The sequence below is a fragment of the Juglans microcarpa x Juglans regia genome, chromosome 4D, assembly GCF_004785595.1.
Source record: "Juglans microcarpa x Juglans regia isolate MS1-56 chromosome 4D, Jm3101_v1.0, whole genome shotgun sequence".
Lineage (NCBI taxonomy): Eukaryota > Viridiplantae > Streptophyta > Magnoliopsida > Fagales > Juglandaceae > Juglans > Juglans microcarpa x Juglans regia.
In genome coordinates this window covers 26,582,454-26,606,258 of record NC_054600.1, presented here as the reverse complement: position 1 = coordinate 26,606,258, position 23,805 = coordinate 26,582,454, and the positions used below count along the sequence as shown (strand labels likewise).

The following is a 23,805-nucleotide window of genomic DNA, read 5'->3' as shown; positions in this document are numbered from 1 at the left end:
TTACAGTAAGACACTTGATGATCATTTATTACACTTAACTAGGGTGTTAGAAACCTTGCAGCACATACCTTGTATGCCAAAAAGAGTAAATGTAGATTCGGGTGTACATAAATTTAATATTTGGCATTTGTGACAGCTGAGGAGTGAAAACTGATCCTAATACGGTTCAGTCAATGGTGAAGTGGCCCTTACCTACTTTTCTTAAATCCTTGAGGGATTCTTGATACTTATGGTTATTATAGAAAATTCATTAACAATTATAGGAGATAATAGCCCCTCTAACGGCCTTATTAAAAAAGAACTCATTTCAACGGACAACAACAGCCACTGCATCCTTTGAAGCATTAAAGATAGCAGTTACCAATCCCCATTGTTGGCCCTACCCAACTTCTCTAAACCTTTCTGAATGTTCATCGGTATAGGGTGGACACTATTGGCAACAAAAGTGTTGTTGAAGAATGAGATGAGTTGGAGGCCGAAGAGATTGAGGATGCCATAAAAAAAAAAAAAAAAAAATGACGTGAGTCTAATGCTCTGGTACCATAAAACGACAGCAGATATTTGGATGAATTGTTGGTCACCACAATACGTGTGCAACTTTGTATATTAATAGAATAGACACTTGTACAAGGAAGGAAAGTTATTTACATAGAAAAGTAAAGACTCAATAAAATATACGGCAAGAATCAAGGAGAATTTGTGGGACTGCAGCGGATTCATGCATGAGTGGTCCTTAATATTCCTAATAGTTATCATCACCAGACTCATGCTCACTTTCACCAGCACCCCACTACCCATTAATTTATCGCCAAAAGACAGAGAGTACGTACTCTGTAATCTCTCGCTCTCTTGTAGTACTGCATGTGTGAGCCTTTTGAAAGTTTTGAAGTTGCAGTAATAGTGATCACTGTTTTTAATCTCGTACCGTACTGCCGTATAACCGGTATTGTCGTACCGGCCCAGTAGCCGGTACAGGTATCATATATGCTTTGTATTGGCTTAAATACCGGCCGTAACGACTTATATTTCGGCCTGTACCACTAATATTTCGGTCTTTAATTTTTTTTTTTAAATTACAAGTTTATTTTTAACCTCCAATTCAAACTAGGTCATTTATAATTTATATATATATATATGTATTTATATATAATTTATTTCTATATTAACTATCTCGAAACGGTACACGAAACTGTATCAGTATCGAAATATTTCGTTCCAGTACCTTGACCAGTACGACATCCGATATGATATTCAAAACATTAATAGTGATCACCAAGTCTTATATGTACACGTATAGAAATTTAAGGTGGTTCTGGTTTCCAACATATCTTGATGTGATGCTGAGTAGGCAGCTTCGAGAATTAATTAAGTGGTGAGGTTAATGTGTGTGTGTATATATATATATATATATAACAAAAGTGATGTTTGACTGTCCCCACAGGCGAGTGGGCTGCTCTTATCTACCATAAATTAGCTTAATGGCAGAACTAATTGGTTTATATAATGAAAAAATATTTTCATCAATCATTATTTATTACCCTATTACCTTACACTCCACGTCTTATAAAAAACACCCTCACATCTATGAAAAAAAAATATATTATAGATGTAGGTGTGAAAGTGAATAATGACTGATGTATAAATTCTTCATAATAGTTCATTTCACAGTAAAGAAAATAGATCATGAAAAGTTCTTCTCATCAGTCATATTCACTACTCCACACCACACATCTCACATTTTATAAAAAAAAAAGAAGCTGTAGTGTATAGTGTAAAAATAAATAATAACTAATACATATCATTCCTCAATAGATCATACCAGTGCTAGGAGCTTTTGAGTGTACGTATGTAGTTAGTGGGATTAAATTAGATTTTAGATTTGATTGAGTCTGAAGTACTGATAATGGCAAAAAAGAAACGTCCCTCATATATTTGCTCCTCAAAAGCAATGATTTGTCTTTGATCAATCGAATTATGAATTACCTTAATAATTAGTTCTAATTATTTCTTTCTCGATCATGATCTATCCGTTGTTGGAATCATTCCATCGATCCTTTCTAGCTGCTGCTTTGCCCTCAACACCACGTGAAGCTTTTATTCTAGGACCCAACATGCAAGTCACCGATTTATCATTGCGTGGCCACCAAGCAATTATTACCAGTATTTTGTATTGATCGAATGGATTCATGAGCAATTGCTGAATTAGTTCTTTTAGATCGTAAACTTATCGCTTAAATTTTTGTTAGATCATTACAAATATTAGTATTTATAGGTCACTGATCTTCGATCGTTAGGGTTCATGTTTCTGTCTCGTTTAGTTTGGTAAGTGGCTTAACGAGCTGACCCGTTTGTTTTTTCAATGCCCCCTTTAGAGATCTGTTTCTTCTTTTATCTCCCTTGCAATTCCAAGCCTTTATTTTGTTGGACAGTATTGTTACGTATAATACTCGGATACACCTTTATTTAAAGAGCGCATGCATCCAATTACCATTTAAAAAAAAAAAATTAATCTTCAATATGAATACAAATACACATGTAATATCCAAACAATAATTGTAAGTGTAGGTGCATGGGTTCACAAAGCTGGCCATGATGCTTGAATGGCTTCGTAAAATTACCCTGAAGGGGTAAAAATAGTAGACCAGATAAACTAAGTCCAACTCATCAAAAGCTCACCATCAAGAGGTAAGTGGGAAGAGATAAGAGGAGACAATAACAAGTAAATATCAAATGGAATAGAAAGGTAACTCAAAAGAGAGAAAAAGAAAAAAGATAAAAAAATAAGTTAGACACGCAAGGATGAGTAGGATGAGATGTCATTCATCACCATTTCCAAGGACACTATAAAAGAGGATCATATAGATGAAAATGGACTTTTTCCCAATGACTAAACAAGTATTATGAGAACACATAGGTCATCTTCAACCTCAAAACGAGGGTTTCCGGATATTATCTTCTCTAGAAAAGAGGTCTTCGACCTTCATGGTATAGAGAGAAATAAAAGATCATGAAAGACTGTAAAATATCCATATTATATGAATTTACTCTCCAAATGATCTGTGGACGTAAGCCTTGTGGCGAACCACGTAAATATATGTATCTCCATCTCTATTTATATTTCTTGTATTTATTTTTTATTTATTGCTATGGATATATGAATGGCCACCTATCACTGCTCTGAATCGCTCTCGTGGACTTCGAGCCGCCTCATCTAGTCTTAAACTACTTTAGTGGGCTGAGAATGACTGTAACATGCAGGTTCAAAACTTGGACAATAAATTATAAAGTAAATTACTCCTCCTCCTCCTTATTATTATTATTATTATGTATTTATCTATTTATTCATTTCAGTTGTTTCATAAACATTTTTAAATCAATTATTAATTACGAATTAAGATTCGGTCAAAATTTTTACTTCTTTGTGTTTTTAAACGTGTTTAATTCAAACTGCACTTCCCTCACGACTAAAACTGCCAAGATCACTTCCTCCACACTTATCCTTCTAATCTCGTGACCATACCAATCCCTCTCCCACTGGGAATTCTTAGAACCACTATGGCTTAAACACGTCAAACCTCGATCTCCATCTATATGTTTTTCCTTTTGTTGACTCCTCAACACACTGACACAGCAAACAACACAAAACTCAATTGAGAAATCATCTTCCGTTTCACATAAACAAATAGAGCCTAGCTAGTTTGTGCTTCTCCACCACCCTGTTCGAAGGAGACCCCGGCCGTGACTGGTGTAGATCACCATCCAACTTCGTCGCTCCCATCTCTTTCGTTGTAATTTCTCGTTGATTTACACACTTCCTCTACCTAATTACTTCTTGTAACTACTATCAAGACTATTTTTTTTGTTCTTTTCTTCTCTCGGTATTTTGCCATAGACAGAGGCCTCCCACCGCATTTTCCACCACCATCGATCTTTACCAAACTCACCACCGCATGTTGTCCCTCGTGAATTGAACTGCTGCACACACTCTCTTCTGTTTTGACCCTCTCCTTCTTGAGCTAAAGACACATATCCCACTTATCTCTTAAAGTTTTTGTTTCCATTGATCTCCAGCCGCTAGCCACCATCGTTGCACTTCGGCATCCTTTCAGTAAGAGCGCGCCGATATCTCTGTTTTCCTTCACCATCATTTTCTTCGATCTAACAATATTCCCTGCTTCCGAAGCTTTGTTGTCGCTGATCTCTATCCAACCATCCAGATTCATCATCGCACGGCTTCTACTTTCTCTCACAGTAAGCCTAAGCACCTCACTGATTCACACGATGCATTTCTTCTCCAATGTTCGTCTCTTTATGTTTTCGTACATTTATGTTGGATCTCCTTCACTTTTATTTCAGCTTTGTCCAATAAAGACCTACACATCTTTGCATATCACCAAATTACCCTTCACACAATATAAAAAGTCTCTAGAAGTTGAAATCTCATTATTTTTGTAATCCCATTTTTGCCCTTTTAGTTTTGTCGTGTATCACAATTTCTATCTTAGCTAATAAGTTTATCCATAAAGCCTTTCATGCTTTTAGTTAATTATAAAACTATTATTGAGCTTTTTCGTATACCAGCTTTCCCATAAGTCCCGCAAGCTTTTTGATTATTTCAAAATAATGCCCTTCAACCTTTTTGACTCCACTTTTAGCTTTTGTAAAAAATCTCTTGAAATCTTTGGAGTGGTATGTTATTAGCTTTTGTGTGGCATAACAAAATGTGTTTAAAATGGTCTCTTTAAGTTGACCTATTTTTACTTATTGATGTAATATGTTAACTTGGTTTTAATTTGGTCGTTGTTGTATATAGTTGACACTTATACCTTGTATATAGTTTAAATTATATTAAGTATTCATTTAAGATTTGATTACGATAATAAATTACAAGGATTTGAATTTTAAGTATAATCAAGTTAATTAGCAGAATAAATTTCTAATGGTTATTTTTTAGATTTTGATAAAATTATTATGCAATATTATTAATTGGAAAATAAAGGAATATATTGTGACTTTTGAATCATATTATTATTTCTTAATTTTAACATATATCAGAATATTTATTAAATTATTCCTATTAAATTATTCTATATGATATTAATTTAATTAAATAAAATTTCACGACATTTTTTTAGAAAATTAATGACATATGGTATTCCGTATAGGTAACGATCTACAAAGTGAGATTTGAAATTTACGATACGAGATAAATAATTTGATCACAAATTAATATCGTCACAATTCAGCTTGTATAAATTATTATTAGAGCTAATTCTTTGATAGCCATTTTTATGTACCACTCATGTCATATACAAGCATGTTACCAAGCACAACACATGATCATGTCATTCAGCATCATGTTCAGATTTAAAAATTTACAGTTATTTATATTAGTATGTATATCATACATTTCACATCGCATAAGACACGTAAGCTATCTTAAGTTCAAGTGCAAGATAAGATCATATCAATTTAATCAGCTGGTCATTCAAATGCATGGTACTAATGCAATTTTAGGGTAGATGTTCAGGCCACGGACTCAATCGTGGTCCACTATAGTACGCTAGAATACTATCAGAAACTCCTCTTGCTGCAACGCGACGTGGGCTAGTGCACAACCTTGCATAGAAGATTAAGTGTGTTGACCAATCAGTTAAGTAAGATCATTCAGATAAATCAGATCAATCAGTTAATTCAAATAAATCAGTCATGCATAGCATAAGCATCAGCATGAACAATCATGATTTAAGCTCTAAGTAGGAAAATTCTTATATTTATTACGTTTACGTTGTGATAAAATTTCTTACTAAATTTTGACTCATTTTAGTCTATTTCATATTTTTAACCACCCAGGTGAGGATGATGAACATGAGCAGGCATGCTAAGATTAGAAGGAGCAATTGATTTAATTTTAGACTTCCTAGAATAAAATTACTTTTCTGATACAAATTTTATTCAATTTATTTATTAAATATTTTTGGAAGACATTTTATTAGACAGTTCTTTTATGAAATAAATACTAATTTTATGTTATTGGTTATATTTTATGAAAATTATATGACACTCCTAATCCTTGAGAAAGGGAGAGTAACAATGATTGTTTCTCTCGTTTTGGCCATTAACATACCCTTCAACAACGACCCAAATGAGTCTCAAATGTACGTCGGATATGATAAAATAATGAATAGCTACAGTGACAAATGACATTTGGAGAGATACCCATATACAATCAGAACGGGAGGCCATGTTAAACTAAGAAAGGTTGAAAGGATCAGAAATTAACAAAAGTTCATTACGATGAAAAAATGTAAAACTTAACGTACAGCTAGAGGCCGACCAATAAGACAATCCAAATAATGTTGTACGTGGACTAGTGAGGCTTGAAAAAGCTGACTTCAACGCCAGTGTCAATGACAACATAAATCCCAGCAGCGATGAGCACCACGCTAAGAGCCGAGCCCCAAAGTCCAAGCACCCAATTTAGCCACCACATCATGCTATATTTCTTGGGCTTCTTAATCTTCAACCACAGAAAACATGGATAGGCAAAAGTGACGGGCACTGCAACCCCTCCTATTAAACCAGCCAGGCTGCCCAAGAACGGGATTGCCACTGCCACAAAGAAGCATCCGTAACCCAAACATCACTCTGAACACAGATCTCAGCCACCATGGGCATGGTTTCTTTTTCCTCTTGGTGTATTTGGACTCCATGTCATCGAACATGGGCATGCCGTATATTTGGAACGATGTCACGGCGTTAATTATGATTAATAAGCTTGTTAATGCCAACACAAATTGGGAAGTGTCACGTCCATGGTACTGATAAATTGCCGTTAGCATCCCACCGTTTGCTGGGATCTGTCAATATTGTCAATATTTAAAAAAAAAAAAGAAGAAGGTAATTTAGTTATTTAAAATGAACTTAATCTGGGACAATCGATAATGTTCTAATTACCTTGTGGCCGTAAGCCCAATATCCTCCGATGGCTAGGGGAAACAAGCACACTGCGATGATTGCGTATGCGACCTTCACCCCTACCCACATTGGCACGTGTGATGGATTTTTCTCGGTCGATGGCATGGTTGCCTGCAGTAAAATGAGCCCCGTGTTTTCTACGTTAGAAATGATTAACTACAAATAAATTTTATAAAAATAAATTTCTTTATCTACGTAAGCTTCCTCTAACTTGATGGACGATGTTTTTGCTTTTTGCTAAAGCTAATTTTACTTTTCTAATACCAAAGTCAAAACGTTCAATTATTTTGTAATATAAATGAGTTCATGAGCAAAATGATTTGGCCCCGAACTGCATTTCTGATGTTTTTATAAGTGAAAAAAATAAAATAAAATTGTCGTGAGTTATGCTATTAAAAGAAAATTAAGGGAGATCATGGATCACGGATTATTGATCTATCGCCGAAATATTTTAGCTACAAATAAATTTTATAAAAATAAATGTATAAATTGATATGGAACATCATATTGTAAAGTTATTTTTATTGAAAAGTAAATAAAATGTATTATATAAAATTACATCAGCTTTTAACTTTACTCTTGCGAAATCTTTATTGCCTTTGTACTGTAAAGTTAATTTTCTTGAAAAATAAATCAAATGTATCATATAAAGTTATATCAGTTTATAAATTTATTTTTGTGAAATCTTTATTACCTTCATATTATAAATTTACTTTTATTAAAAAATAGATTAAACGTATCATATAAAATCGTATTAACTTGTAAATTTACTTTTATTACCAAATCTTTACTAGGATAACTCTACTCTTTTATTGCAGATTTATTTATATACCTGAATTTCAAGAGTAAGGTTATGGCCTCTGAAAGCAAAAGCCATGATACCAAGTGCATTCAGAACGCTGAAAATCATAGCCATATTATCGTTCTCCTTGATTGGATCATAAGAAACGCCATCAAGCCTGCCCTCCGTGACGGACACCAGCCACATAATAGTGCAGTACCCTACGGCTGTGATTGCACCAATTAGAGACACCCCAGCAATGGAGTTCAAGTTGGGCAGCTGAGACAGAACAACCGCAGCAGATGTAAACACCAAGTACCACTCTACATTTGTCAACGGTTTTTCTGTGCAGCCATGGCCGCCACACACGATTTGGTAGAAAAGTTTCGTGGTTGAACCCCCGACGATTATGAGGGCAACACATGTGCCCCCTGATAGATACATTACTGGAAACAGGGCAAAGATCTTCCCCATTTTCTCGCCTGTAGAGGATTACACAATTGTCAACGAAGCTTAGTCAATGGCTATATTTATTAATGAATGAATAAACACAAAGAACAGCTCAGAAAAAAGAGTAAAATCTGTAGGTATAAAGGTATAACTAACCAAAAGTCGCGCTGAAAAGTTGGAGAAATCTGCTATAACGCATCCCAGTTTCAGTGGATTCGTGAAGCCTCACCAACAGCCAAAGCGTGTAAAGCTGCCACACAAACGCCACTGTCAAGCTTATTACTCCCCAAGTCCTGCAATCAAAGAAAAGGAGATTATGATCAGAAGGAACCGTGTTTTCAAAATTAGCTGGACCAGCAAATGATGCTACTTGTGCTGTTTCACTACAACTACTAAGCCAATTAATTAGCTTTCAGGAACCGCTCTGCTACATGCATGATATGTAAAGAAATGTGCTATGTGGCCTAAAAACCTGACAAAGACAATAAACGCTAGCAATTAATTTGGAGCTTGACCAACTAAAGTATAATTCGACGGTGAAGATAAAATATTCCGTATATCATAGTTACCAATATTCAAACAAATAGTTCATTGCAAATAATATAGTGCACAAAACGCACGCACGTCATCAAAAGTGCCGGAGTGGAGAGTCTGTAATTGTTGTTACATGGTTCCTTGATAGTAAAATCTGTTAATAACAGGTAGGAGGATCAAGATTCCCTCGAGTTTTAATCCGAACTTACTTAAATTCGGATAAGAGTTTGGCCGGATGGAATCCGTGCTGGCCTATTCAATCGACCACATTGTAGGTTCCAAATTTACAGTTGCTAGATGCATGAGAGGTTGGATGCTTACCACCCAAGAATGGTGAAGGCCACAGGCAGTACAAGCGCTTGAATTCCAATTCCAGAACAAAGAGTATGAAAGGCAGCATAGTATGCGTTGCCATTTCTTGACTCAGTGATGGGAAGCCAAGCATCCTGAGGGTCGAGCTTGGTTAGTTGGATAGCCCTCCTAATCGGGCTACCCAAAGGTGTGAAGAAGTTTGGAGTGTGAGAAGACTTTGGCGCGGCAGTGTTTGCAGCATTTGTATTAGCTGGGACGATCGATAGCAATGGCTTTCTCGACAAAGACGGAGAATTGTACTGCGTTTGCATGGGAGGGGCGGACGCGACCTGAGCCCCAGAGCCCATCCCAGGTCTCGGAGAGATGGTCGAGCTCTCTTCAACCACCTCTTCCATCTCTTCCTCGCTTACTGCAATTTCCTCCACTCCTCTCCTCTCTTCCTGATCTCCTCCCCCGCCTCACACTGCATGACCAGCAGGGCTTTGATTGTTATATAATAGTCTTTTGGAGCAAAAACATGTTGAACATTGAAAATTACTTGGAAGGCAACATACAAGTTGAGGGGACAGAGATAGGTAAGAGAGAGAGGACTTTGGTTCTGTGTCGACAACTTTTGTTGACCGGCGTTTATAATATAATTACCTGATACCCAATTGGACTAAACTGCATTCGCTGTTAAACTAATGTTCTTTTGTTATCTTTTCACTTTCGTTAGTGCAGTTGGGATGTGGTGAAGCTCTCGCCTGACTGACTTGGACCATGTCCGAATGTCTTGGTGGGCGAAAAGAGAGAGTGAAAGCGAATAATAAGAAAAAAAGAATCATATGCCCGTTTGTCATGAAGGAGGGGAAGGCCACCTCTTTTCCTTTTATGTTAGTCTTTTGTTAGACTCTTGAACTTTCTAAGCCAAATCCTCTGCCACCAAGATAAAACAGAGTCCTCCCATTAAATGAAAATATGTATATGCTGCTCTTAAGACGCAAATGGCTGGAGAAAGATGGCTCATGTCTCTGCATTTACGTGGAGTTCTGAAAAAAAAAGTAAAAAGAGACAATCAAACACTTTATTGGCGATGCAACTAATACAGTCAGCTTCACCCACCACTCAAGCACTGCTAGGATATTTTAGCCAACTGTAAATCACGGGTTCTGGTTGTTGTTTGGTTGTTTTTTTTTTCCTAATCTCTGGTTGTTGTTTGCTGCTTTGATGGATCGGAATTACGAAAGTGTTTGGTTAGGGAGGCGATTCTTATTACCTCATTACTATTCATAAATTATTCATTATTTTTTATTATTATTTATTTTTTTTTTTACTATTATTTATAAATTATTTGAGATTACTTTAACATCCAAACGTAACTAATGCGAGCTGATATTGATCATTCTGGCCTTATTATTCTCTCATGCATGGGTGGGGCAAAAAATTTAAACCTTGCTAACAGATGGATTAACTATCTTAAATGTGAACTGCCTGATGACGGTTCATGGCCCTAGCCCGTGGATCCAAAATTCTTGGTACATAATGGGTGTGTTACATGCAATTATTTATGGATTAAAAATTAAAATCTGGATGTCTTATAATATTTATTGACTGTTTAAGGTCATTTTTCCTTTATTCCACTCATAACAAGCTGTAATTTATTATTCCCAATTATACATATGAGGTTGACTCAGTATAACTTGTTAGGAAATAAGAGAATAACCCAATTTAATCAACAGTCAATTGTAACATCTTTATTTAAATACAAGAAAGTTTATGGTCAAAACAAAAAAAAAAGGGAAGAAAAATGTGTCTGGTGTGTGCCCTTCTAGAACTGAGAAATAAAGGTCTTTGTTACTGTGAATAATGAAAGGATTTTCATCACTTAATCATGCAATTTGGATTGTGCCAGAATTCCACAAATCAACCTTATTATATTACTCCTTATTCCCAATTCCTTGGATTCTGGATTTTTTTTTTTTCCTCTCTCTATTTTATTCCCATCCTTTTTCTCCACCGTGTTGACTCACTGCACTCAGCCAAATTGATCGCATAGACTTGTATGCCCCTCGTTTTCTTTTCCATCCTGCCCCGGGTTAGTTCGTCTGGACTCTATGCACAGTCTATTCAATAATATTAAAAATAAATTAAAAATACTGAAGGTGGGAAGAAAAATTGTAATCCCCCACCCTACAGATCCAAAAAAATAATAATAATAATAAAAAGCAATAAAATGGCTACATGAATTAAAAGAAATTGCAAAAATTTCAAACGAAAAGGAAAGGCTATAAAATTTCAAATTAAAAGAAAGGTCTTTTTAAGTTTTCTAAATTATATGAGTAATTTGTTTTTCGAAAGGAAAGGAGGAATTGAAAGCTGCGTGACACGAGACGTTGTGATCTGAAGACACGTCACTTGGTCAGAACGACGTGGGTCCAGCATAATTGACTACAGACTTCTCGAAAGGTTGAAAATTTCCAAAATCATGGAGGCATACTATATATGCAGTGCCTGACACGGTATGATGTTGAAGTCAAAATGTTTGAAATGATGAAAATGCAACATGATTATTGCCAACAGAGATGATTGCTGGTTGCATTGAAAATTTTATAAATTGAGGTGATTTTATATAATTTATTAAATTTATTTTATAATAAATATAATTTAATAATTTAATAAATTATATAAAAATATATTAATTCGTAAATATATTTTTATATAATTTATTTGTGATGAAAATATTTCTCAAATTATATATATGCTTACCTACCCCGAACGAATTGATTGTGATGCACACTAACAATTTATTTCCCCATTCTTATGTTTTTCGTATGAAGGTTTTTGCTCAGTTTTCACTTCCTTCCACTGTAGAAAAAGACGATGACGAGAAAGGTGAATCAATGAAGCCCAACGTACGAGATGTCGTTGATCTTCCCTTTGAGATCGTGAATTTTAATCCTCGCGAGCGTTTTTAAAAATTAAGAAGGGAAAATATTTGGACATGGATGCCACGCTAAAATAAAAAAAAGGCGTCTAATGCAATTACCAAAAAAAAAAAAAAACAAGAAGCTTACGTTTTATATTGACTTAGATTATAATTAACCTTTGTCTCTTACTCGTCCTTTCGTTTTTACTAGGACAGAAAATTATAGGCTATTTCTAAGAAAATAATGGTAGGAATGTTTGACGTACAGAATCACTAGTTTTTCAGCTTTACTTAGCCTATTATCGCCTGACATACAGAGTAGGCAGGCCCTGTGTTTTTTTTTTTTTTTTGAAAAAATAGATAAAAGAAATTTAAAGTAAACTTGAAAAAATATTATTTTTAAATAATTAATCTCATTTTTTTTTATAGAAGTGCGTGAAATTTGTATACTCTAAATCTGTAATAACTAGCATTACTCTTAGTATTACAAAAAAAAACTTTCCCTATCAAACATTCCCGAAGTTTAATTTTCATCAACGAAACAAATATCAAACAAAAAGAAGCAAAGAATCCAATTGGAGTGAGAATATCTAAATTTGTGCAGCTTAATTCAGATTAGGGTGATTTCAATCCTAATTTGAAAAGATTCTATTACATTATTTTTAAGCAAGACAAGATTGAATAAGAGTGACACGTTTTTTTTTTATTTTTTATTTTCCTCTAAGCAAGCATTGCGTAGATAGACGTTGTTGCAAGATGTTAAATACAATGGGGTGGAAGCCCACAACAATCATCTCAAACTAAATAAAAGCAACACAAGAAAAATAAAAAAGATGGATCTGGAACAAAAAATTTGGTTCCTACCCATTTCTCACAAAGGAAAAGCTACTTGAAGCGATTTTAATATAGTCTGATAAACAGACTATAATACTACGGCTACAAGTCGCAGTGGATTGTTATGTACTGTATTTTGTTGATTTGGACTAGCTGAAGGAGACTTTCACGACCATTTTATATTGATCATTGGTTAGAGAAAACAGGAATATAGGAAAGTAACAACCAAAAGATGACTCAATTTGCCGGCGAATGATCGTCACTGGCTATAGAGGCGTGTGTAGCTCATGTATCACTCTTGAAAAGAAGATAAAGGTCGTATTTGAGAGATCTGAAGCCACTGGTCCCGATGGTGTTGCGCGTGGTGGCGTCAGACTCTCTATGGCGCAGCGGCATGTGAGACACACATGCCACTCTTTTGGTTGCTTTTCTTCTACCACTCGACAGATCAACAACGAGAGAATCTAATGGTGGGGCGCGTGGCAGTCATAGGAAGCTGGTAGGTAGCAAATCGGCACATTTTGGTGCTATGGACAGAAAACTAAAGAAAATTGAAAAAAAAAATCTATGGACAGTTTCGACGTAGGCCAAACATGGAGAGGGAGGGAGGGAGGGAGGGAGGAGCCAAAACTCCACCCCCCTCTTGGCAGAGAGGCTGAAATGGTTGGGTCTTTTGGTTGAGAGAAAATAATACCTCTGGGATGGTAGAGGGAATGAATTTCAGTATTAGACCAAATGGTTAGAGTGACGACGTGACGTGATTCATCTAGGTTGTTAGGTCAAGTTGAGATAGATTAAAAAAAAAAAAAATCTTTTGACAAAATAGATTCATATGGTTCTTGTCTATATATATATATATTATCATCTTTCATACGAGAATAATCTATTTGAAATTTGTAGATGGCGGTTTCTTTCTTTTCTTTTTCTTGAACAAGGATTATAAATCGAGTAGAGAATTTTGGCTATCTCAACTAAATTGGACATGTCTCGTGGAACTAAAAGGCTCTTAAGAAAAGAGTAAGAGAAGTGGATTGCACAAAAATAATCTTAGAAATTGATATATTTTGATATGATCCGTTAGATCTAATTTTTAATAAACAAACCATATTAAATCACGTCAATTTGTAGGATTAATTTTGTTTAATCTTTTTGTGGTTAATTTATTTCTCAAAAAATAATATTATATATAATTTTTAAATAGATAAATTTCACACAAATCTTTTATAAGAAATGTAAATTTTTTTTTATAGTTTTTACAGTGAAATTCACTTTTTTGTTATAAAAAGACTGTTACTCGTACAAAAAAGAAGAATCGATCGGATGCGGCCGCTGATCTTGTGCCTCAGTACTTATAGGCAAGAGGCACGTATGAAACTATACGGTTGCAAATGGGCCCCGTTTCAGCTTACAAAAACACGCCCAATGTCTTTTTCCGTTTTCGTTTCTTTTCTTTCTTCTTGTTATTTTCGTTTAAAAGCAAGTTTGATCACTTCCACCGTCCACGACGTCTCAACTCTCATGACATGTCGGCCGATAGTGTTTGAGATTTAAGAAGTTGACGCACATCAACACTAAAGGATAGATCAGTTCACCACTCAATGAAATTCGTCCACCAAAAAGAGACCCAATTTATAAACAAACAAGAAGGATTAAACTCTCTATCTTTCACAACAAAAAAGTACAAGATCTTTATTAAATCAAGGTTGTATTAACAGGGGAAAGCAAAATGTAATCTTCAATGTTAATGTGGTCTTAAAATGTTATCTTGATCATGTATATATAAATGCGAGCTGAATGCATGCTGCATGCATGATCGATCAGAAGCCATGGATAAATATTTGACGATAATAACTCAACTCTTCTGCAGTTGCCGAGCACCGCAAAGAGGCTATCGATACCAGCAATGCCTTCTCTAGCGCCTCTACAGAGACACTCCTTTGAACTACCAACACGGCGTACTCCAAGAAGGCCGCATCGCATGGCAACGTGATTGGCCCGTCCTTTGGCAGCCCAAACTCTTCCTCAGACATCCTAAATAGCTCTTTAAAGATTCTGCTGCGCAAATAAACCAAAGGCACCACAAACCTTTTCTTATCTGTCGTGTATACGACGAAGTGACCCTTATCAGCCACCCTGTGGCGGATTATTGGGAGTGAGATCGTTCTCCTCCCAATGCCAGCCATTTTCTTCCACTTCCTTGCCATGTCAATGAGTTTTTTCAAGCTGATCATGGTGGTTTCTCTTTTTTCTTTCTCAGATTGGCGATAGACAAGCTACAAATAACAACGTCTACGACTAGGGTATATATATATATATATATATCAGTATAGGGTTATGATTCATGAGTAGACTGGCACGGGAACAAAACCTGAGTTTGGTTGAATGTGAAGTACTTTGTGTTTCAACCAAAACCATGTGCTGATTGGATAGAAGACATGGTTTTGGAAGTGGGCTTGTTTTGGATCTTATCGACGATTCACGATCAATAACTCTCTGGTGGGGACCAAGTTGGACATGACATGTATTAATAGAACATGTTGGCTTCACCACAAGTGATATCGATCCTAGCTACTCAAGCAAATTAAATAGGTTATTGATGCCAAAGTTCCTAGCTATTGATAAAGTCGCATGATCTTCCAAACTTGGAATTTAAAGCTTGTCCATATGGAGTTACCAATTAATTAACTAAATGCATGGTTTGAATCCTGAATCTCGCAGCATGCAAACAGGAGAAAATGCACGTGAAGTAGCAGTAAAGTGGACTTGATTATTTTGAAAGAACGTCTAAATTCATGAGAGCCAAAAGATTAGATTATTTGATGATCAGTCGCAACTGATTAATAAACCCATCCCTCTCCTTGATCATTAATTTTCTTATAAGGTCGTGGAAAATTGGTAGCCTAGCTAGCTAGGACTTTGCTTGCCGCAATTAATGCTAACAAATTAAGGAGTTCAAACTTCAATTATCACGGATTGTAACTGTGTCGCATGCATGCACGTGGTAGATTTAATGACGACCCATCCAATAGGGAAGTATGTGTGTGTGTGTGTGTGTAATATTTATCGATCGGTAGGATAAGTAGTTCTGTGAATTGTACTACAAATACCTGTGAAAGTCTTCTTTCCAACTGGGAAATTAGATTATCTTCATATATATATAAAAAAAAGGAATTAATTATATTATCTTCAGATACATATGTACAGTAGTAGAGTACCACTTGGACAAGAACTGTTTAATCATTACTAGAAGACCTCGATCAGTAGCTAAAAGAGGTAAGATGAACAACAAAAGAACATGCTAAAAAATCAGAAGATATCCCCAAAAAATACTCTCTATTGTCGTCTTGGGCTACGTCTGATGGGAATGCACGTGCAAATACTACCGGTGAAGCCAAGCATACAAGCGGCAATTTTCTGGACTTTTTCGTACTGGGTGATGAATGCAGGCAGTTCTAATTTCGAACAGTTTGGTGCATGTACTTATAATATCACTCAATCATAGTATGATAGACTACAGGTGGCTGACTGTCAATAGTTTTGAACTGAAACCGACAAACCACCGTACTTGTACCAACACTTACCGGTTTCTTCAGTACCCCAGAAATGAATTAGAAGATACTCCCTAGATTTCTTGAGCTACTCCATTCGATTTAAAATGATCAATAATTCAATTTTGGAAGTAATAAATCTTTAATTCGTTTTATTAAAATATAATAAATTGATACTCAATCACGGAAGGTCTGCGTCCTGAAAGTAATGTAGTTTGCAAGGGACCCCGGACAGAGCCCAATAGCAATGAGACCGGTAAAAGCATCCCAGGCCACCATATTGACCATGATTATTTATCTTGAAAGTTTAAATTAATTTAAAAAAATTATTATGGTTAAATTCTTATTCAATTAATAAGTCCAATATGTAGAATATTTAATTTAATAAAATATAATGTAAAGTAAAGATTTAAAGACCTGTATTATGATATTATTTAAAATAATCACTTAATTTAAACTAATTACAAGAATTAAATTTTATTATTTATATTATATTTTTAACAAAACATCCTTCCGTGACCTCATCGTTGCCAAAGTTCTACATGCCTCCACAAATTAGAGCATTTTAGCTTACACTGCTTGCCTAGTATCTAGCAAAAGGTCCGTTACACCACTAGAGGCAGTCGATCGCAACACAATGCCCCCCTCCTATTACATTACCTTTCTTTCTTCACACTTGTCACCTTTTTGCTCGATCTCCTCAACTGACTATATAAGTTTGTATTTAGGTATTATCAGTTATTCTGTAAATAATAGTGAAAAATAAATAAAAAGTAATAATAAATGATAATGAGGTATTCTGAGAAATACTGCATACCCAAATCACAGCCAATCTTATCAGACTGGAACAATCTAGACCTTCAGGCTTCAACCTACCTATCAAAGCAGATATAATAAAAATCGAAGAGAAGTTCTAAGAATTCAAGTGAGATCATAGAGAAATGGTGGAAGAGAAAGAAGTATAGCACGCTCTCTTCTGAACTCTCCAATGACCGCTTCAACGCATGCTTTTTCACCTTTCCAGGTTACACTGTTGTCCATTTATAAACAATTTGGGACAATTCGGTTGTCCAAAATACTACACGAGTTATTCCTCTGGGTTACGTATCAGCAGAACAAGTATACTTTCCCACTTGATAATGATTGAGAAGCTAGAGAATGTCCTGCCCAACTAGATATGGCTTCCATGTTTAACCAAGTTTACGTATAACAGAAAACAAAAGGCATAAACTTCAATTATCAAAACCAACCAAGTAGTACTATAGTCACAAATAGATTTCATAAAACTAAATTCACAAATTAATGTGACTTTATGTGATATGTTTCATTTTAAAATACAAGTAATTTTACAATCTGACGTACTATATACATCAATCCACATTAATTTATAAGTTTACTCTTGTGCAATCTCTTTGTGGCTAAAGTATTTCTCAAACCAAAATAACAAGCACGATTCATTCATCCGAGCATAAAATGGATAAATACATGGGTTTTTTATGTTAATGAAGAAATGCAACTGTAACCGTCCCAGTAAGCAAACAATAAACAATTCAGAGTTTGGAGGTTGCAAGCTGTATAAGATCCTTCCTAAGAATCTTGCCGGACGGATTCTTGGGTATAGAATCTATAAATGCCACTCTCCTGATTCTCTTGTATGGAGCCACCTGTGTACATATAGTATGTCAGCACAGAACTAACAAGTAACAACGGATTTGTGCTAGCGTCGAGATTCAATAATACAACTCGTATTTTTGCATCAATACTCTCGCTCACCTGTCCCGTTACAAAGTCCATGACTGCTCTGTCAGAGAGATTGCTTCCAGCTTTTCTTACCACGTATGCCATGGGGCACTGTCCAGCCTCCTTATCAGGAAAGCTAAAACAAAACAAATCAAACAGAGGGTCTCCCTTCTTCCTTTTTTGTAAATCACATATTGCTCTCTAAAAACCCATTTCCCTTAAATGTATTGTGTTTGTCTACAAAGATTAACAAGGATGCATAATAGCAAGTAATCCAGCTCTTTTGCCTCTAGACAAGAAGACTTACGGTATAACAGCAGCATCAGAGATCTCCGGATGAGCAAGCAACAAGGCCTCTAGTTCAGCTGGGGGGACCTAAGACGTTAGAGAGAAATTAGCATTTTTTTTCTTGAGACACGATTTTCATGATAATGTGATTCAAAATAACTTTCTAAACATGATGATATCCAGTTGCTGGTTGACTTTCTCATATATATAGCATCCTCCTCATGCATTGTGTTCTAAGGCATAGGTGTTTGTATATAAAAGAAGGCCAAATCCAAGATCCAGAACCTAATTATTAATGCCTCACCTGATATCCCTTGTATTTAATTAGCTCCTTCAACCTATCAACAACAAAAATGAACCCATCATCATCAATATAGCAGATATCTCCAGTTTTCAACCATCCCTCTGAATCAAGAGTTGATGCTGTTGCTTCTGCATTACTGAAATAACCTGCAACAACAACATTCCCCGTATCACTCAGCAAAAATAAATTTCCAGCGACAACGTCAAACACTTGTGAGCCATAGCATTCTATCATCAACTATGGCATGGATATGGAACAAATACAAGCAACAATATTACGGAACAAATCAGAATAGATGGGCCCTTGGCAAACCTAGGTCTAAATTGTTTGATGGAAACCAGCACCGGAGGACGGGCTAGGGGTTGTGATATCCCATAGGATAAAAATAAGGATAGGTGATAAATGAGATCTCACATTGTTTAGGAAAAAAAAGTTCTTACTCTTTATAAGGTTCCAATAGGACTCCAATTGTATTATTGATTAGTCCTTTTGAAGTATAGGCCATGTGGTTTAGGCCTTTTGTTAGAGCATTACAAATAGTATCAGATCCAAGTTCCAACTAGAAATGTAGGACTTGAGCCGTACTACCTACAATAATAAACAGGCCCGACGAGGACATCAGGAATTTAAGGGAGGGAGATTATGATAAGGATAAGAGTAGTTGGCCCACATTACTTCGGAAAGGAAAAATTTTTACTCTTTATTAAGGCTCCAATGGTATGTTCTTTTAGAGTATAGGTCATGTGGTTTGGATCTTTCATTGGGGCGTTATAGGGGTATTGATAGGCAAACCGCAAATGCAGTTGCATAAAATCGGACAGCTTGAAAAATAAACAGAGTGAAAATATATATTAATCAATATGCTCAACCATCAATGCTGAAGGAAACAAGTCAAGATCAGTTACCACCAGCAACGACAGACACTACTACTATACACTCGATTGTAAAGCATAGCTGTTGAATAATGAACTTAATTTCAATAGCTTCTCTCGATCTTTCATATCCTTGTAAGTTACCAATCTAGTATCTCTCTTGAAGAGTTGTGTCTTGTGCTTTCAAGTGGGAGCTACACGTAGGGGAATTATTCTTCATGAAACTGGGAGTTATGTGTGAAGTAAATCATGAGTGAAGTTAAGACTGGAAGCCATAAGGACTCTTTGAAGCCTATAAATATTCATGTAAACAACAGACATTTTCGTTTCCATTGCTCTCTCTTATTAGTGAGATCAGCTCTCCAATTTTAAACAATACCAGCGCTTGCTTGCTAACAATTCAGTTATTTAGGAGAACTTGGTAAGTCTAAATTGACACGAATATGGGGACCTTTGGATTGGTGGTCAAGTCCAAGCTGGCACGAATAAGGGGACCTTTGGACACTGAGACATGAAATTCTCAAAATGTCTCATAATTTCAATCTCAAACATCACTTAAATATAAAGCATTTTTCAATTTCAAATCTTAAAAACTAGTTTCGATTCAGAGATGAAGTGAGATGGTTTTAGATAAAAGTTGAAAAAAATATTGTTAGAATATTATTTTTTAATATTATCATTGTTTTAGGATTTAAAAATGTTGAATTGGGATTTGAAAATTTTGAATTGTTTATTATATTTTGTATAGAAATTTGAGAAAATTATAATGATGGGATGAGATAAAACACTTTCTGAAGACAAATGGGTCCTAAATCTTTTCATCTAATTATTACTTAAACATTATCTAAACACAAAAATCAATACAACTTTTACAAACTTCAAAACAAAAATAATATTAAAATTTATATTCAAACAATTTTTTAACTTTATAATATTTTTATTCAATTTTTTCTCTCTCATTTTTCAAAACTCAACAAAATATTTCAACTCAAATCAGTTCATTACTATTAAGTTATTAACATAATTTAAAGATCCTCTAAGTGTCTAAAGCATCCCCAAATCAACCATACAAGACCCGTCGCATGAAAGAATGCAAGGAAACAAAAAGCTTACCGTTTGTCGGGAATATAAATAAAAACGTGACAGTACTGTATTTAAATAATAGAACTTAAGATAAATAATGAGTAACGATAAAAAAATAAATAAATAAAATGAAAACAACATTCATTTGTTATCACGCACAGACCAGTATGATTTTTGTCTATAAAAAGATTGTTTATTTATCACTCGTTATTTTAAGTGAGTACTGTTAGATAAAGTCATTTTAACAAATTTATTATACACTAGTAATTAATCAAAACAGTTATTTTATATTAAAAAAATATAGAATCAATTATATTAATAAAATGTGTAAAAGAGTATACAAAAGTAGGTCCATATAAAATTTTTGTTACAGAGGAATATGTATAGAAAAGAAGGAAAAATCTAAATGTAAGCGATTCTGTGTACTAATACATGCGCCCATTCAATATGATTGGTCAGAAAGTAAATTTTATTGAAAACAGTGCTAATTTGAATTTAGAATATGAAGGCAACAACATTAACACGCAGATTAATATGCAAACTTGCTTGTACATAATAAAACTCATAAAAGAATAATGCTACTGTTAAGATGCGCGAGCCCCGGACGTTAACATGATCCCACGATTCCTACCGATCAAGTTGGTCAATGATCATACATATCACATGTGCGAAAGTCTAATAAAGTCATTTTCCGATTTATTAATTATAAATATATAATAAGTAAGACATTCAGATTTATTTTGACAAATTAAGATAACGCAAACCAGCAAAATAATATAAAAATGTACCTGTCATGATGGTGGGACCTCTGAGCCAAAGCTCACCGGGCCGGTTTACCGGCAGAGCTTCACCGGTCTCCGGGCTCACAATCTTTGCCTCCATGCCTGAAGACAACAACCCCGCCGTTCCGTACCGCCTGCTCTCCTCCAATGAGTCCGTGGACGCCCCCACCCCTGACGATTCCGTCAACCCGTACCCCTGAAGAATTGTCACCGTTGGATACCTCTCCACGAACCCCTCGATCACCTCCTTGCTCAGCGGGGCTCCACCGGACAAAACCGATTGGAGCGAGCTCAGATTGTACTTGGTCCGTATCTGATCAGCACTGTTCACGAGCGCCACTAGAATCGGTGGCACGAGAGGGAGGTATGTTACCCGGTACTTCTCGATCGCTGAGAGCATGTCATGCATCTCGTACTTGGAGAGGATCACCACCGTCGTTCCTGACGCCAGTAGGGCCAACGCGAACACTGCTAGACCGTAGATGTGAAACATAGGGACGGTGCAGATGATCCTCTGGTCTCCTTCGTCCAAATTGAAGCGGCTGAGCACGATTTGAACCATTGCTATGAGGCTCTTATGAGAACCCACCACCCCTTTACTCGCACCGGTGGTGCCTGACGAGTAGAGCAGAGTCGCCGTGTCGTCCTGGTTGACTCGTTCCCTGACTCGGGTCCCACTTGGGGGCTTCTTCAGCATTTCCTCCAACGAGGCCACAATTCTAGCATTCTGAACAGTGGGGATGGACTGCTCGTCCAGTAGTACTATTCGGAGATTTGACCCGGCAAGTTTGGGAACGAGTTCGCGAGTAGTGAAAGCGAGGACCGGTTTCGAATCGGTGATCTGCTTGGCGATTTCTCGGTTGGTATTGAGGGGGTTGGTGGTGGTTATTACGGCGCCGAGGGACATGACGGCGAGACACACAACGGGGAAGAAGATGGAGTTGGGAGAGAGGAGGAAGATGACTTGGCCTTTCTTGACACCCATCTCAGAGAGACAAGTGGCAACGGAATCGACGGCAAGCCAGAGATCGGGGAAGGTGAGGTGGCGGCCGGTGGAGGCGTCGACGAAGGCGATCTTGCCATGGTGGGCCCGGGAAGAGATGAAGGTGGTGACATCCAGGGAATGGTTAAGTGGGTGTGCGGGGGTCTTACGTTTGCTGTAGAAGACGGAGTTCGATTTACAGAAACCGGTCTTGGATCGATCACCAGATTGCTCTTCTGCGCCATCGATACACGACGCCGCTGCTCTCTCGATGTACCGTCACTGAGAGTGTCCGAGCTTATCAGCTCGAGTTTAGCCAGGCTGAGCTTTTCACTTGCCTAGTTCTTTGTTTCACGCTGTCCATAGACTCGATTGATGTACCCTCGGCCTTGGGTGGAGGACTTTCCATGGGGTCATTGTGGCCGTTGGATTTGCTGGCGGTGTGTTTTGTACGCACCAGCCAGCCGAAGGGTTATTTTTCTGAGATGGACTACGTGGCCTATTTACTGTTTACTGCTGAGATAGATATAATTAATTTAAATAATTATAAATTTTGTAAAATTAAAATTTTGTTACTATCATTCACACATGACATGTCATATTTTTTTATTATCTGTTTTAATTTTATTTTTTTAAAATTAATTAAATTTTTATACTCATCATTTATATACTATAGATTTAATAAAAAAATATGGTATATGATATATGATGTGTAAAAATAATAAATAAAATTGTTCTATTTCTTTTACTGTAAACTCAAAAATTCGATTAAAAACTCTGTTAATCGAATCCATTATGCCAAAGAACAGATCAGATCAATTGTCATAAAGAATTCATTACAAAATTATAAAAATAAAAATAATAATAATTATCAAACAATTTTTTAACAAAATACATGTCATCATTAAAATAAGCAAACTAGATTTTGATTTTTAGCTATAGTGATGGGCGATCCGTGAAAGGTGTGATATTTGTTGTGGAACATGTGTTTCGTGAAAGTGGCATGTGTAAATTGTACTTTTTTATTATATTTTATTTTTTTAGAGCAAGAAAATAATTTGACCTGGTTTTAGAGGGAAAAACAAAAAGAACTAGGCTAAAGGCAATTGAATATGTCTCTCTTTTTCTCTGCAAAAGGCAATTTACAGTAGAATCTACTCCAAAAGTATGTCTTTTCCATTCCATTTTCCTTGTACGGCCAGATATGTTGCATATCGGTCGAAGTCCCCTCATCTCCCAAGCTCAAATTGTCATCATGATGATCATATACTGCCCCCTCATGGCTCGGAATATGCGTCTTATGCCACTGTCAGCTCTCCAAAACAAAGAATATATGTATTACTACTATTTTTGGATTAAATGAATATACTCTATTTTTTAAAATAAATATTTTAGTTATAAATAGGTTAGAT

At 35.9% G+C, this 23,805-nt stretch overlaps 2 protein-coding genes and 1 pseudogene across 2 annotated transcripts; all 3 read right to left on the bottom strand.

Moving 5' to 3' along the window:
- Positions 1-6,224: 6,224 nt before the first annotated feature.
- Positions 6,225-9,542, bottom strand: LOC121259978 (annotated as a pseudogene).
- A 5,069-nt stretch (positions 9,543-14,611) lies between these two features.
- LOC121260251 (auxin-responsive protein SAUR66-like) lies at positions 14,612-14,998 on the bottom strand. The gene has a single exon (XM_041162081.1). The coding sequence runs from the start codon at positions 14,996-14,998 to the stop codon at positions 14,612-14,614; it is 387 nt and encodes a 128-aa protein (XP_041018015.1).
- Positions 14,999-17,596: 2,598 nt separating this feature from the next.
- Positions 17,597-22,722, bottom strand: LOC121259975 (4-coumarate--CoA ligase-like 5). Its single transcript, XM_041161817.1, is given in 6 exon segments — positions 17,597-18,006; positions 18,116-18,218; positions 18,390-18,457; positions 18,675-18,820; positions 21,418-22,602; positions 22,605-22,722. Coding segments are annotated over 6 exon segments (1,650 nt in total). The 5' UTR covers positions 22,639-22,722; the 3' UTR covers positions 17,597-17,892.
- Positions 22,723-23,805: the final 1,083 nt, after the last annotated feature.

Excerpts from the sequence above, each read along its gene's own strand:
- LOC121260251 (XM_041162081.1), bottom strand. The coding sequence starts at position 14,998 with ATGGCAAGGAAGTGGAAGAAAATGGCTGGCATTGGGAGGAGAACGATC.